Source organism: Oncorhynchus keta, chromosome 9 (assembly GCF_023373465.1).
Source record: "Oncorhynchus keta strain PuntledgeMale-10-30-2019 chromosome 9, Oket_V2, whole genome shotgun sequence".
Classification (NCBI taxonomy): domain Eukaryota; kingdom Metazoa; phylum Chordata; class Actinopteri; order Salmoniformes; family Salmonidae; genus Oncorhynchus; species Oncorhynchus keta.
In genome coordinates this window covers 8087029-8100789 of record NC_068429.1, presented here as the reverse complement: position 1 = coordinate 8100789, position 13761 = coordinate 8087029, and the positions used below count along the sequence as shown (strand labels likewise).

The following is a 13761-nucleotide window of genomic DNA, read 5'->3' as shown; positions in this document are numbered from 1 at the left end:
GGAGTTACTAACTACGAGTGGCTAGCTTAGATAACGAACTAGCTACGTCTGGAGGAGTTACTAACTACGAGTGGCTAGCTTAGATAACGAACTAGCTACGTCTGGAGGAGTTACTAGCTACGAGTGGCTAGGTTAGATAACGAACTAGCTACGTCTGGAGGAGTTACTAACTACGAGTGGCTAGCTTAGATAACGAACTAGCTACGTCTGGAGGAGTTACTAACTACGAGTGGCTAGCTTAGATAACGAACTAGCTACGTCTGGAGGAGTTACTAGCTACGAGTGGCTAGGTTAGATAACGAACTAGCTACGTCTGGAGGAGTTACTAACTACGAGTGGCTAGCTTAGATAACGAACTAGCTACGTCTGGAGGAGTTACTAACTACGAGTGGCTAGGTTAGATAACGAACTAGCTACGTCTGGAGGAGTTACTAACTACGAGTGGCTAGCTTAGATAACGAACTAGCTACGTCTGGAGGAGTTACTAACTACGAGTGGCTAGCTTAGATAACGAACTAGCTACGTCTGGAGGAGTTACTAACTACGAGTGGCTAGCTTAGATAACGAACTAGCTACGTCTGGAGGAGTTACTAACTACGAGTGGCTAGGTTAGATAACGAACTAGCTACGTCTGGAGGAGTTACTACGAGTGGCTAGGTTAGATAACGAACTAGCTACGTCTGGAGGAGTTACTAACTACGAGTGGCTAGGTTAGATAACGAACTAGCTACGTCTGGAGGAGTTACTAACTACGAGTGGCTAGGTTAGATAACGAACTAGCTACGTCTGGAGGAGTTACTAACTACGAGTGGCTAGGTTAGATAACGAACTAGCTACGTCTGGAGGAGTTACTAACTACGAGTGGCTAGCTTAGATAACGAACTAGCTACGTCTGGAGGAGTTACTAGCTACGAGTGGCTAGGTTAGATAACGAACTAGCTACGTCTGGAGGAGTTACTAACTACGAGTGGCTAGCTTAGATAACGAACTAGCTACGTCTGGAGGAGTTACTAACTACGAGTGGCTAGCTAAGTCTGTCGCAGCGCTCCTTGACCAGAATGTCACGTCGATGAACCACCAAAGGCACACCCAATTTCTGTTTGAAAATTGATAAAGACGTGATGTTAGACCAGTTTTTTTTTGTTTATTTTTTTATATGACAAACCTTGTATCCCAGTTACAAAACCTAATCTGTTAGGGATCAAACCGTTAAATCGATATGGACCCATTATTATTATTATTATGGCAGTCGTATGTTAAAATGTTTACCCTGTGTGTCATTGAGGTGTATTTGTTTGTGTGTGATTACACAGAGTACCAACCAAACTACTGGTGACTAATCCACAGGACCAACCTTTTTATTGACTGTTTCACAGAAGCATCCTACATTTGATTTCAATTTCAACCCACTGCTCTTCATTACTTCCTTCCATTCTATAAATGTTATTTTTAGTTTTTTTTTTGGTGGTCGGTTCGCTCCCTCAAATCATTAGTTATCAGACAGTGTGCAAACATGCGGGTTCTCTCATCTCGGTACCACCCCAGTCGTTTTAATGGCGACTAGTAAAACAACAGAGAGAGACCTCTTAACTAGCTACTTCAAAACCCACAAGTTACTTTCCTCTCAAGATGTGTCGGCAACAGAGAAATCTGGCACGCACAGCCCACTGTCACCAAATTGTACCTTTAACGGAAGCAATTTGTCCTTTCCCTGGATATAGACTACTTTTAATCCCATTTTTTTTTAATGAGATATTTACCATCTTTATGAAGACATTTAATCAGAAACGCAGAGTGCCTGTCATGATGCCATATACCTGTCAAGACCTCTGTTGTCTTTGACTTCTGATTCCTCTCCATTTTCTTTTTTTGGTCACCAAAAATAGAAATCTTCTTTCATCTTATCCGATGTGAGTTTCTGCAGAGAATGGACTTAGGGTCCCATGGAAATGACATGGAAGTTTGTCAGGCAGACTTTTGCATGTTGCTTGTATGCCAGCGTACTGGGTTAAGTGTAATGGTACCATGGATTACTTTAGTCAATGTCAAGTCAGTGCATCTCTTCAAAATGATAACTAATTATAAAGAAAAGTAATTATCATTTGTATTAATTTATTTAACATTGTCTTTTAATATTGACAAATCAGTGTGCTTGTTTGTTTGTCTGTCTGTATTAACACATTTTGAATAAAACTTTTAAAAATGGTGGCTGATTTTGTCTCTGATTTTAAAACAAGAGATATGTTGACTACATTTAACAGTAAGATTACAATTATATCCAGTGCTGTGACAGTATTTTTGTCAGACGACCAGGTACAACCCGCCCCAGCACAATATGTATGCAGCCTGAGAGGTATGGTTCTGTAATGCATCATGGTGTTGTGGTATTTCGTACACTTCTAGAGAGAAAAGGGTATTGGAATAAAGATTTAAATTCAACTACATCGGATTACACCTTGCACCACATTGTACATTGTGACACTTGTTTCATTTTAAAAACATGGTTTAAACTATCATTTTGATATCATGTTTGGTCGGTCATTGCATCAGCCCTTGCATCCAGTGCTCTCTCTATGAATTTGAGTGGTTACTTTTTCTCCAGCCCCATTCCTTAGCTTTTTTACCAAAACAGTGGTGGTTTGACTGCGTTATTGTTTGAACTGCAGATTGCAGCTTTAAAATACAGTGTGAAAGTTGTCTCAATGACTTCAAACTGAACTTGGAGCAACGAATATCAAAACTAACTACAAAATGGCATCTCACTTTTAAATCTTGTTCCCTACTACTTAACCAGAAGGGTCCCATTTAGGTAAAAAAAAAAAAAAAAATCTCCCCCTTTCATCATCAAGGTTTCTGCTGGTGGCCATGTGAGGCCGATTAGGACGATTGGGTTGTGATGACGCAAGGTGTGAGCTGATCCCTCCCTCTGATGGGCAGATGTTGAGGAGAGATGACCGGCCAGGCTCTGGCGTTGCCTTGCCTTGGGAATGTCATTTAAGTGGCCAGAGCAGGAAAACAAATGGATTCCTTTCTGGTGAGATCAAAGGAGCGGCCATCGCACAGACTCCTGGGGAACCTGCCTCCCTAACTACCCCCCGAGGAGGGTGGTTGTTTGATGGTTGGGGGTGCGATGGAAGGGGTCAGGTTTTGGGGAAGGTTGTTCCTGGCTTGTTTTTTTTTACTCCCTCAGGACCAGGTTGTTGCCGGGTGACGCTCCCTCAGGACCAGGTTGTTGCCGGGTGACGCTCCCTCAGGACCAGGTTGTTGCCGGGTGACGCTCCCTCAGGACCAGGTTGTTGCCGGGTGACGCTCCCTCAGGACCAGGTTGTTGCCGGGTGACGCTCCCTCAGGACCAGGTTGTTGCCGGGTGACGCTCCCTCAGGACCAGGTTGTTGCCGGGTGACGCTCCCTCAGGACCAGGTTGTTGCCGGGTGACGCTCCCTCAGGACCAGGTTGTTGCCGGGTGACGCTCCCTCAGGACCAGGTTGTTGCCGGGTGACGCTCCCTCAGGACCACGTTGTTGCCGGGTGACGCTCCCTCAGGACCACGTTGTTGCCGGGTGACGCTCCCTCAGGACCACGTTGTTGCCGGGTGACGCTCCCTCAGGACCACGTTGTTGCCGGGTGACGCTCCCTCAGGACCACGTTGTTGCCGGGTGACGCTCCCTCAGGACCACGTTGTTGCCGGGTGACGCTCCCTCAGGACCACGTTGTTGCCGGGTGACGCTCCCTCAGGACCACGTTGTTGCCGGGTGACGCTCCCTCAGGACCACGTTGTTGCCGGGTGACGCTCCCTCAGGACCACGTTGTTGCTCAGAAAATGAGAGGGATCCGTGATGAAGTGGCGTGTTGTCTGAAACGACGGTTGAGGGCCAGCAGGTGGAGTTCCTCTGAGCCACTGTCATGAAAGATGGCATCCTTTCTCCATCAAAAGTTTAATAACTAACTGGGCTGTCCATACATTTGCAGGAAAGAGTGGCCAGGATATGGCCAATTGAAAAGAGAAGGTCTCACGACAGGTGTGCTGACAATACACACCCTTGGAGGTGCTATGCTTTCTGGACATTTTATAGCCGTCTTGCTCCTTTCATCAGAGCCAGATGTGCTCAGTAAAGGGCTGAGCATCCACAAGGGAAACTAGGGCTGCCAACATGGAGACGCTGGCGGTTCGAGGGGCACAGGAGCCAACAGCTATCAATGAAAAAGTCAGCATTGCACAAAGTAAAACGGTAATATCTGGCCAGCTTCCACAACTAAGAGGGCGAAGTGTGAGGCCAAACGTCTCTACTGTTTTGTGTTTGTCCCACTGCTATCATGCTGCAGCAGGATGAAGCAGGTCCATGCAGATATCTATCGCTGAGACTTTTTGCACCGTGGCTGTGTATCTGCAGTGTAACGCGTGGCAACGTCAGATCCAATGAGTCTAGTTTGAAAAAATATACAGTGTCTTTTGGAAAGTTCAGACCCCTTTACTTTTTTCCATTTTGTTACATTACAGCTTTATTCTAAAATTTGATTGCTGAGTTTTTTTAAAAATAAATTTAATCTACACACAATATCCCAAAATGACAAAGTAAAAACAGGTTTAGACATTTTCGCATATATATATATATATATATAAAAATAACATACCTTATTTACATAAGTATTCTGGCCCTTTGCTATGATACTTGAAATTGAGCTCAGGTGCATCCTGTTTCCACTGATCATCCTTGAGTCCAACTGTGCTAAATTCAATTGATTGGACATGATTTGGAAAGGCACACACACCTGTCTATATAAGGTCCCACAGTTGACAGTGCAGGTCAGAGCAAAAACCAACCCACAAGGTCAAAGAAATTGTCTGTAGAGCTCAGAGAGAGAGAGAGAGGATTGTGTCACAGGTCTGGATTGTGTTGAGGCATCTGGTGAAGGGCACCATTCTTAAATAAAAGAAGTTTGGAAACACTAAGAGTCTTCTTAGAGCTGGACGCCCGGCCAAACTGAGCCATCGGGGGAGCAGGGCATCGGTCAGGGAGGTGACCAAGAACCCGATGGTCACTCTGACGGAGCTGCAGAGTTCCTCTGTGGAGATGGGAGAACCTTCCAGAAGGACAACCATCTCTGCAGCACTCCACCAATCAGGCCTTTATGGTAGAGTGGCCAGATGGAAGCTACTAATCAGTAAAAGGCACGTGACAGCCTGCTTAGAGTTTGCTAAAAGGCACCTAAATGACTCAGACCATGAGAAACAAGATTGAACTCTTCAGCCTGAAAGCCAAGCATCACATCTGGAGGAAACCTGGCACCATCCCTACGGTGAAGCATGGTGATGGCAGCATCATACTGTGGGGATGTTTTTCAGCGGCAGGGACTGGGAGACTAGTCAGGATGGAGACAAAGATGAATGGAGCAAAGTGTAGAGAGCTCCTTGATGAAAACCTGCTCGAGAGCGCTCAGGAACTCACACTGGGACAAAGGCTCACCTTCCAGCAGGACAACAACCCTAAGCACACAGCCAAGTACACACAAGGATGGGTAGGAATAAAACGGGTGGAGAAATAAGAGGTAGTGGGTCGGTTAGTTGGGAAACTACATTTTCCACAAAGAAAAGAGAAATGCTTGTATGCTGACATTTCATTTCCATGGCAAGGTGCGAGGGGTCTGTCACCTTTTTGAGTGAGTGACTCAAATAGTGTCTCTCTGTTTCTGTGTCTCTCTCTCTCTCTCTCTCTGTGTGTGGTCGGGATGAGTAAGACAGAAGAGATGGATTGTCAGGATGTTCTATTGTCAGTAATTACTCTAAAACGAATGCAATGGCCATCTCAGTCTCTGGACTTAAACCTGTGGTTTGAATTGAAGAGGGTAGTTCCTAGGTGCAGGCGAAGGATCTGGATGGATGCTGTATTAAAACAGGTACCAGTCATTTTGACCCTTTTTTTAAAGATTGGTTTTATTACTTGTTTAACAATCTCTCTGAATCTCTCTGAATGATTGTATTAGTGAAAACAAATACTTCTTTTTTGGAGCATACAATATAGCAGTATTTATTTATTTTTGCTCATTATTCAAGAGTGTCGATAATTATGGACCTGGCTGACCATCATCCAGGTTTCGTGCAACATGTCACACTCACCTGGATGATGCATGTCAGTCACTCTGTGCCAATATGTTCACCACACATCTTAGCACAGTAGCAAGGTTAAGAGTGCATCTTGACAATTGGCAGGGATGGAAAGACTAGCTTTTTTAATTAATCTTATCAAAAACACATTGTAATGAGGTTTACTCGCTAGCCTACAAGAAGAATAAGTTTACGAGTGAACTAATTATCGACTAAAATTAGTCATCTAACTAACCCTTTCTCAAATCTTACAATCGGGCCTGTAAGTAATTGTGATTCCTCGTTACCACTGTCATACCGTCGTCATGGAAAGAAAGTGGGTGAATTGCTGTCACAAGTTTACAATGAGCTCCAAAGACAGCAGAGTTCCATTAGCTCGTATCTTTTATGGTTGGTGGACTCTTTTGAAGCTTGCGTTTTTCTATTCGTTCCAGAACACAGAAAATCCCCTTAGTTTTCATAAAGAGCAGTCCGTTTTAACGCGAGCCAAGGGGTGTCTCATCACAAAACAACATACAAAAAGGGCCTGATATAAGAGCTGAGCTCATGCATACATCAGTGAAAAGGTCAGGGTACAGTTCTAGTCAGAGGGCTAATGTTATGGACAGTTACCAGGGCTTCTGAGTGGCGCAGCGGTCTAAGGCACTACATCTCAGTGCTAGACGCGTCACTACAGACCCTGGTTCGATTCCAGGCTGTATCACAACCGGACGTGATTGGGGAGTCCCAAGTGCGGCGCACAATTGGCCCTGCGTCGTCCAGGTCTGGATTTGGCCGATGTGGGCCGTCATTGTAGATAAGAATTTGTTCTTAACTGACTTTCATAGTTAAACATTTTTTTCAACGTAGTTGTAAAATGAATGTGTAATTGCTCGCTAAATTGCATAATATATGGTCATATTAAATAGTTTCTCTGTTATAGTGCGAGGTACCTTTCTGATATGTATAACTTAAGGCCATAATGTTATGCGTTTGAGCCTACTTTTCTTAATGTTTATTTTACAATTTTTACAATTCTATATTTACGTAGTCTAGTACAGTGTTTCGTCTAAGTTATATGTAAGTTTAATAATGTTGCTTGTTGTGAAAAGTCTTGCCTAGAGGCATACAGGCGTTTAAGTGTTCGTTTTGTCTCTACATGAAAGGTACGACGATTTGATAATTACCAGAGGATAGTGACGAATGACAGTATTCAATGCAAGTACAGAGGTACATGAGATCATTAGCATGGCTCAGACGAGCACAGAGGTACATGAGATCATTGGCGTGGCTCGGACAAGTACTGAGGTACATGAGATCATAGGCATGGCTCAGACAAGTACAGTGGTACATGAGATCATAAGCATGGCTCAGACAAGTACAGAGGTACATGAGATCATTGGCATGGCTCAGACAAGTACAGTGGTACATGAGATCATTAGCGTGGCTCAGACGAGCACAGAGGTACATGAGATCATTGGCGTGGCTCAGACAAGTACAGAGGTACATGAGATCATTGGCGTGGCTCGGACAAGTACTGAGGTACATGAGATCATTGGCGTGGCTCGGACGAGTACTGAGGTACATGAGATCATTGGCATGGCTCAGAGGAGCACAGAGGTACATGAGATCATTGGCATGGCTCAGAGGAGCACAGAGGTACATGAGATCATTGGCATGGCTCAGAGGAGCACAGAGGTACATGAGATCATTGGCATGGCTCAGAGGAGCACAGAGGTACATGAGATCATTGGCATGGCTCAGAGGAGCTCAGAGGTACATGAGATCATTGGCCTTGGCTCAGAGGAGCACAGAGGTACATGAGATCATTGGCCTTGGCTCAGAGGAGCACAGAGGTACATGAGATCATTGGCATGGCTCAGAGGTACATGAGATCATTGGCCTTGGCTCAGAGGAGCACAGAGGTACATGAGATCATTGGCATGGCTCAGAGGTACATGAGATCATTGGCCTTGGCTCAGAGGTACATGAGATCATTGGCCTTGGCTCAGAGGTACATGAGATCATTGGCCTTGGCTCAGAGGAGCTCAGAGGTACATGAGATCATTGGCCTTGGCTCAGAGGAGCACAGAGGTACATGAGATCATTGGCATGGCTCAGAGGTACATGAGATCATTGGCATGGCTCAGAGGAGCACAGAGGTACATGAGATCATTGGCATGGCTCAGAGGAGCACAGAGGTACATGAGATCATTGCCATGGCTCAGAGGAGCACAGAGGTACATGAGATCATTGGCATGGCTCAGAGGAGCACAGAGGTACATGAGATCATTGGCATGGCTCAGAGGAGCACAGAGGTACATGAGATCATTGCCATGGCTCAGAGGAGCACAGAGGTACATGAGATCATTGGCATGGCTCAGAGGAGCACAGAGGTACATGAGATCATTGGCATGGCTCAGAGGAGCACAGAGGTACATGAGATCATTGGCATGGCTCAGAGGTACATGAGATCATTGCCATGGCTCAGAGGAGCACAGAGGTACATGAGATCATTGCCATATTCAGAAAACCACCAAAGCTGAACTTACAAATCTGGATGGTCCAAACAAAATGTCATATGGACAGAATATAGAGTGTGCCTACCGAGCCACTGCGTGTGCTATGTACATCTGCTAACTTGACTGCCATTTTCCAACTGAAAAAAAAACAAACAAGTTAATACCTGATATTAGCATTTTTCAATTTCATGCCCAATTCATCCCAAGGTATTGTCTCTGCGTCGATAACTTTTGAAGTTACTTTGGGAAATGCTAATGATAGTGGCAGTGTCTATGTAAAAAAAAAATGAAATAAAAAGCTGAACATAGAATGATATCCTCTAGTAGCCAAAAGGCTGTATTAGCAGGGGCAGCGCCGCTGAGGGTTTCAACCATTCTAATATAGTCAACTGGGTGGATCTTCCAACTTCATTGGCTGATCCCTCCCTGGTGACCATGTTGGAGTCATGTCCAACCGGGTCATCAGGAGGGATCAGCCAAAATCATGAAGAAAATGTGCTACGTTTAAATTGCGATCACAGACACTATAATGGCACGGATACAGTTAAGAATTCAGACCCCTTTACTTTTTCCAGGTTTTGTTAAGTTACAGACTTATTCTAAAATGGATGACATTGTTTTGTTTTTTTCTCATAAATCTACACGCAATACACCATAATGACATCACAATACATCACATAATGACCGAAGCAAAAAACAGGTTTGTAGAAATGTTTGTAAATGTATTGAAAAAAAAAAAAACTTGAAAAACTTGAAGTTGAAGTCGGAAGTTTACATACACCTTAGCCAAATACATTTAAACTCAGTTTCACAATTCTTGACATTTAATCCTAGTAACAATTTCCTGTTTTAGGTCAATTAGGATTACCACTTTATTTTGAAGAATGTGAAATGTCAGAATAATAGTAGTGATTTATTTCAGCTTTTATTTCTTTCATCACATTCCCAGTGGGTCAGAAGTTTACATACACTCAATTACTATTTGGTAGCATTGCCTTAAAATTGCTTAACTTGGGTCAAATGTTTCGGGTAGCCTTCCACAAGCTTCCCACAATAAGAGGAGGAATGGGTCAAAATTCACCGGACAGAGCTGGTGTAAGGCCTCCTTGCTCACATAAGCTTTTTCAGTTCTGCCCACAAATGTTCTATAGGATTGAGAACAGGGCTTTGTGATGGCCACTTCAATACCTTGACTTTGTTGTCCTTAAGCCATTTTGCCACAACTTTGGAAGTTGGTCATTGTCCATTTGGAAGACCCATTTGCGAACAAGCTTTAACTTCCTGATTTGATGTTTTGATCTTCACACTTCAGCGAGCAGACCCTTCTAATCGACCTGGCCGGGGTATCATGGAAGGATATTGATCTCATCCCGTCAGTAGAGGATGCCTGGTTATTTTTTTAAAATGCCTTCCTAACCATCTTAAATAAGCATGCCCCATTCGAGAAATTTAGAACCAGGAACATATATAGCCCTTGGTTCTCCCCAGACCTGACTGCCCTTAACCAACACAAAAACATCCTATGGCATTCTGCATTAGCATCGAACAGCCCCCGTGATATGCAGCTGTTCAGGGAAGCTAGAAACCATTATACACAGGCAGTTAGAAAAGCCAATGCTAGCTTTTTAAGCAGAAATTTGCTTCCCGCAACACTAACTCAAAAAAAGTTCTGGGACACTGTAAAGTCCATGGAGAATAAGAACACCTCCTCCCAGCTGCCCACTGCACTGAAGATAGGAAACACTGTCACCACTGATAAATCCACCATAGTTGAGAATTTCAATAAGCATTTTTCTACGGCTGGCCATGCTTTCCACCTGGCTACCCCTACCCCGGTCAACAGCACTGCACCCCCCAAAGCATCTCGCCCAAGCCTTCCCCATTTCTCCTTCTCCCAAATCCAGTCAGCTGATGTTCTGAAAGAGCTGCAAAATCTGGACCCCTACAAATCAGCCGGGCTAGACAATCTGGACCCTTTCTTTCTAAAATTATCTGCCGAAATTGTTGCCACCCCTATTACTAGCCTGTTCAACCTCTCTTTCGTGTCATCTGAGATTCCCAAAGATTGGAAAGCAGCTGCGCTCATCATCCCCCTCTTCAAAGGGGGGGGACACTCTTGACCCAAACTGCTACAGACCTATATCTATCCTACCCTGCCTTTCTAAGGTCTTCGAAAGCCAAGTAAACAAACAGATTACCGACCATTTCGAATCTCACCATACCTTCTCTGCTATGCAATCTGGTTTCACTGCACCTCTGGCAGTCTCTATGGGGGTGCCACAGGGTTCAATTCTTAGACCGACTCTCTTCTCTGTATACATCAATGATGTCGCTCTTGCTGCTGGTGAGTCTCTGATCCACCTCTACGCAGACGACACCATTCTGTATACTTCTGGCCCTTCTTTGGACACTGTGTTAACAACACTCCAGACGAGCTTCAATGCCATACAACTCTCGTTCCGTGGCCTCCAATTGCTCTTAAATACAAGTCAAACTAAATGCATGCTCTTCAACCGATAGCTGCCTGCACCTACCCGCCTGTCCAACATCACTACTCTGGACGGCTCTGACTTAGAATACGTGGACAACTACAAATACCTAGGTGTCTGGTTAGGCTGTAAACTCTCCTTCCAGACCCACATCAAACATCTCCAATTCAAAGTTAAATCTAGAATTGGCTTCCTATTTCGCAACAAAGCATCCTTCACTCATGCTGCCAAACATACCCTTGTAAATCTGACCATCATACCAATCCTCGACTTCGGCGATGTCATTTACAAAATAACCTCCAATACCCTACTCAACAAACTGGATGCAGTCTATCACAGTGCCATCCGTTTTGTCACCAAAGCCCCATATACTACCCACCATTGCGACCTGTACGCTCTCTTTGGCTGGCAATCGCTTCATACTCGTCACCAAACCCACTGGCTCCATGTCATCTACAAGACCCTGCTAGGTGAAGTCCCCCCTTATCTCAGCTCGCTGGTCACCATAGCATCACCCACCTGTAGCACGCGCTCCAGCAGGTATATCTCTCTGGTCACCCCCAAAACCAATTCTTTCTTTGGCCACCTCTCCTTCCAGTTCTCTGCTGCCAATGACTGGAACAAACTACAAAAATCTCTGAAACTGGAAACACTTATCTCCCTCACTAGCTTTAAGCACCAGCTGTCAGAGCAGCTCACAGATTACTGCACCTGTACATAGCCCATCTATAATTTAGCCCAAACAACTACCTCTTTCCCTACTGTATTTATTTTTAATTTATTTATTTTGCTCCTTTGCACCCCATTTTTATTTCTATTTTGCACATTCTTCCACTGCAAATCTACCATTACAGTGTTTTACTTGTTATATTGTATTCACTTTGCCACCATGGCCTTTTTTTTGTCTTCACCTCCCTTAACTCACCTCATTTGCTCACATTGTATATAGACTTGTTTATACTGTATTATTGATTGTATGTTTGTTTTACTCCATGTGTAACTCTGTGTCGTTGTATGTGTCGAACTGCTTTGCTTTATCTTGGCCAGGTCGCAATTGTAAATGAGAACTCGTTCTCAACTTGCCTACCTGGTTAAATAAAGGTGAAATAAAAAAAGTCCTTTACTGTTGTTCTGGGATTGATTTGCACTTTTCGCACCAAAGTACGTTCATCTCTAGGAGACAGAACGCGTCTCCTTCCTGAGCGGTATGACGGATGTGTGGATTCATGGTGTTTATACTTGGATACTATTGTTTCTACAGATGAACGTGGTACCTTCAGACGTTTGGAAATTGCTCCTGAGGCTGAACCAGACTTGTGGAGGTCTACATTTTTCTTTCTGGGGTCTTGTCTGATTTCTTTAGATTTTCCCATGATGTCAAGCAAAGAGGCACTGAGTTTGAAGGTAGGCCATAAAATACATCCACAGGTACACCTCCAATTGACTCAAATGATGTCAATAAGCCTATCAGAAACTTGAAGCCATGACATCATTTTCGGGAATTTTTCAAGCTGTTTAAAGGCACAGTCAACTTAGTGTATGTAAACTTCTGACCCACTGGAATTGTGATACAGTGAATTATAAGTGAAATAATCTGTCTGTAAACAATTGTTGGAAAAATAACTTGTGTCATGCACAAAGTATATGTCCTAACCAACTGTTCAAAACTATAGTTTATTAACAAGAAAGTTGTGGAGCGGTTGAAAAACAAGTTAATTGACTAAGTGTATGTAAACTTCCGACTTCAACTGTATTTTACATTTACACAAGTATTCAGACCCTTTACTCAGTACTTTGAAGCACCTTTGGCAACGATTACAGCATCAGGTCTTCTTGGGTATGAAACTACAAGCTTGGCACACCTGTATTTGGAGGGTTTGTCCAATTCTTCTCTGCAGAACCTCTCAAGCTCTGTCAGGTTGGATGGGGAGCGTCCATGCACAGCTATTTTCATGTTTCTCCAGATGTTCGATCGGGTTTAAGTCCGGGCCCTGGCTGGTCCACTCAAGGACATTCAGAGACTTGTCCTGAAGCCACTCCTGCATAGTCTTGGCTGTGTGCTTAGGGTCATTGTCCTGTTGGAAGGTGAACCTTCGCCCTAGTCTGAGGTCCTGAGCACTCTGGAGCAGGTTTTTAACATGGATCTCTCTGTACTTTGCTCCGTTCACCTTTTCCTCGATCCTGACATGTCTCCCAGTCTCTGAAAAACATCCCCACAGCATGATGCTGCCACCACCATGCTTCACCGTAGGGATGGTGCCAGGTTTCCTCCAGACTTGAGGATTGGCATTCAGGCCAAGAGTTCAATCTTGTTTTCATCAGACCAGATAATCTTGTTTCTCATTGTCTGAGAGTCCTTTAGGTGCCTTTTGACAAACTCCAAGCAGGCTGTCATGTGCCTTTTACTGAGGAGTGGCTTCCGTCTGGCCACTCTACCATGAAGTCCTGATTGGTGGATTGCTGCAGAGATGCTTGTCCTTCTGGAAGGTTCTCCCATCTCCACAGAGGAACTCTGGAGCTCTGCCAGAGTGACCATCGGGTTCTTTGTCACTTCCCCGACCAAGGCTCTTCCCGGGCGGTTCCAAAGAATGATGGCGGCCACTGTGTTTGGGATCTTCAATGCTGCAGACATTTTTTGATACCCTTCCCTAGATCTTTTCCTCGACACA

General features: G+C 44.3%; 2 protein-coding genes across 51 annotated transcripts in view; both read left to right on the top strand.

Annotated features, from left to right (window-relative positions):
- mvb12ba (multivesicular body subunit 12Ba) overlaps positions 1–2205 on the top strand; it is a 56832-nt gene extending 54627 nt beyond the window's left edge. For 12 of the 50 annotated variants that reach the window (XM_052525082.1, XM_052525061.1, XM_052525050.1 and 9 more), the window contains 2 exons: positions 26–608; positions 817–2205. The gene's annotated coding sequence lies outside the window, so the exon portion shown is untranslated. Of the gene's footprint in view, positions 1–25; positions 609–657 lie in introns of all 50 variants that reach the window. The other 38 variants (XM_052525080.1, XM_052525081.1, XM_052525063.1 and 35 more) reach the window with 27 other exon arrangements.
- A 5124-nt stretch (positions 2206–7329) lies between these two features.
- LOC127931876 (uncharacterized) lies at positions 7330–8627 on the top strand. The gene is made up of 4 exons (XM_052526017.1): positions 7330–7818; positions 8205–8282; positions 8322–8399; positions 8439–8627. Exons 1-4 carry the CDS (start codon positions 7330–7332, stop codon positions 8625–8627), a joined length of 834 nt encoding a protein of 277 aa, XP_052381977.1.
- Positions 8628–13761: the final 5134 nt, after the last annotated feature.

Excerpts from the sequence above, each read along its gene's own strand:
- LOC127931876 (XM_052526017.1), top strand. The coding sequence starts at position 7,330 with ATGGCTCAGACGAGCACAGAGGTACATGAGATCATTGGCGTGGCTCGG. Across the intron at positions 7,819-8,204 it reads TGGCTCAGAGGAGCACAGAG|GTACATGAGATCATTGGCAT; the intron begins GTACATGAGATC and ends CATGGCTCAGAG. Across the intron at positions 8,400-8,438 it reads TGGCTCAGAGGAGCACAGAG|GTACATGAGATCATTGGCAT; the intron begins GTACATGAGATC and ends AGGAGCACAGAG.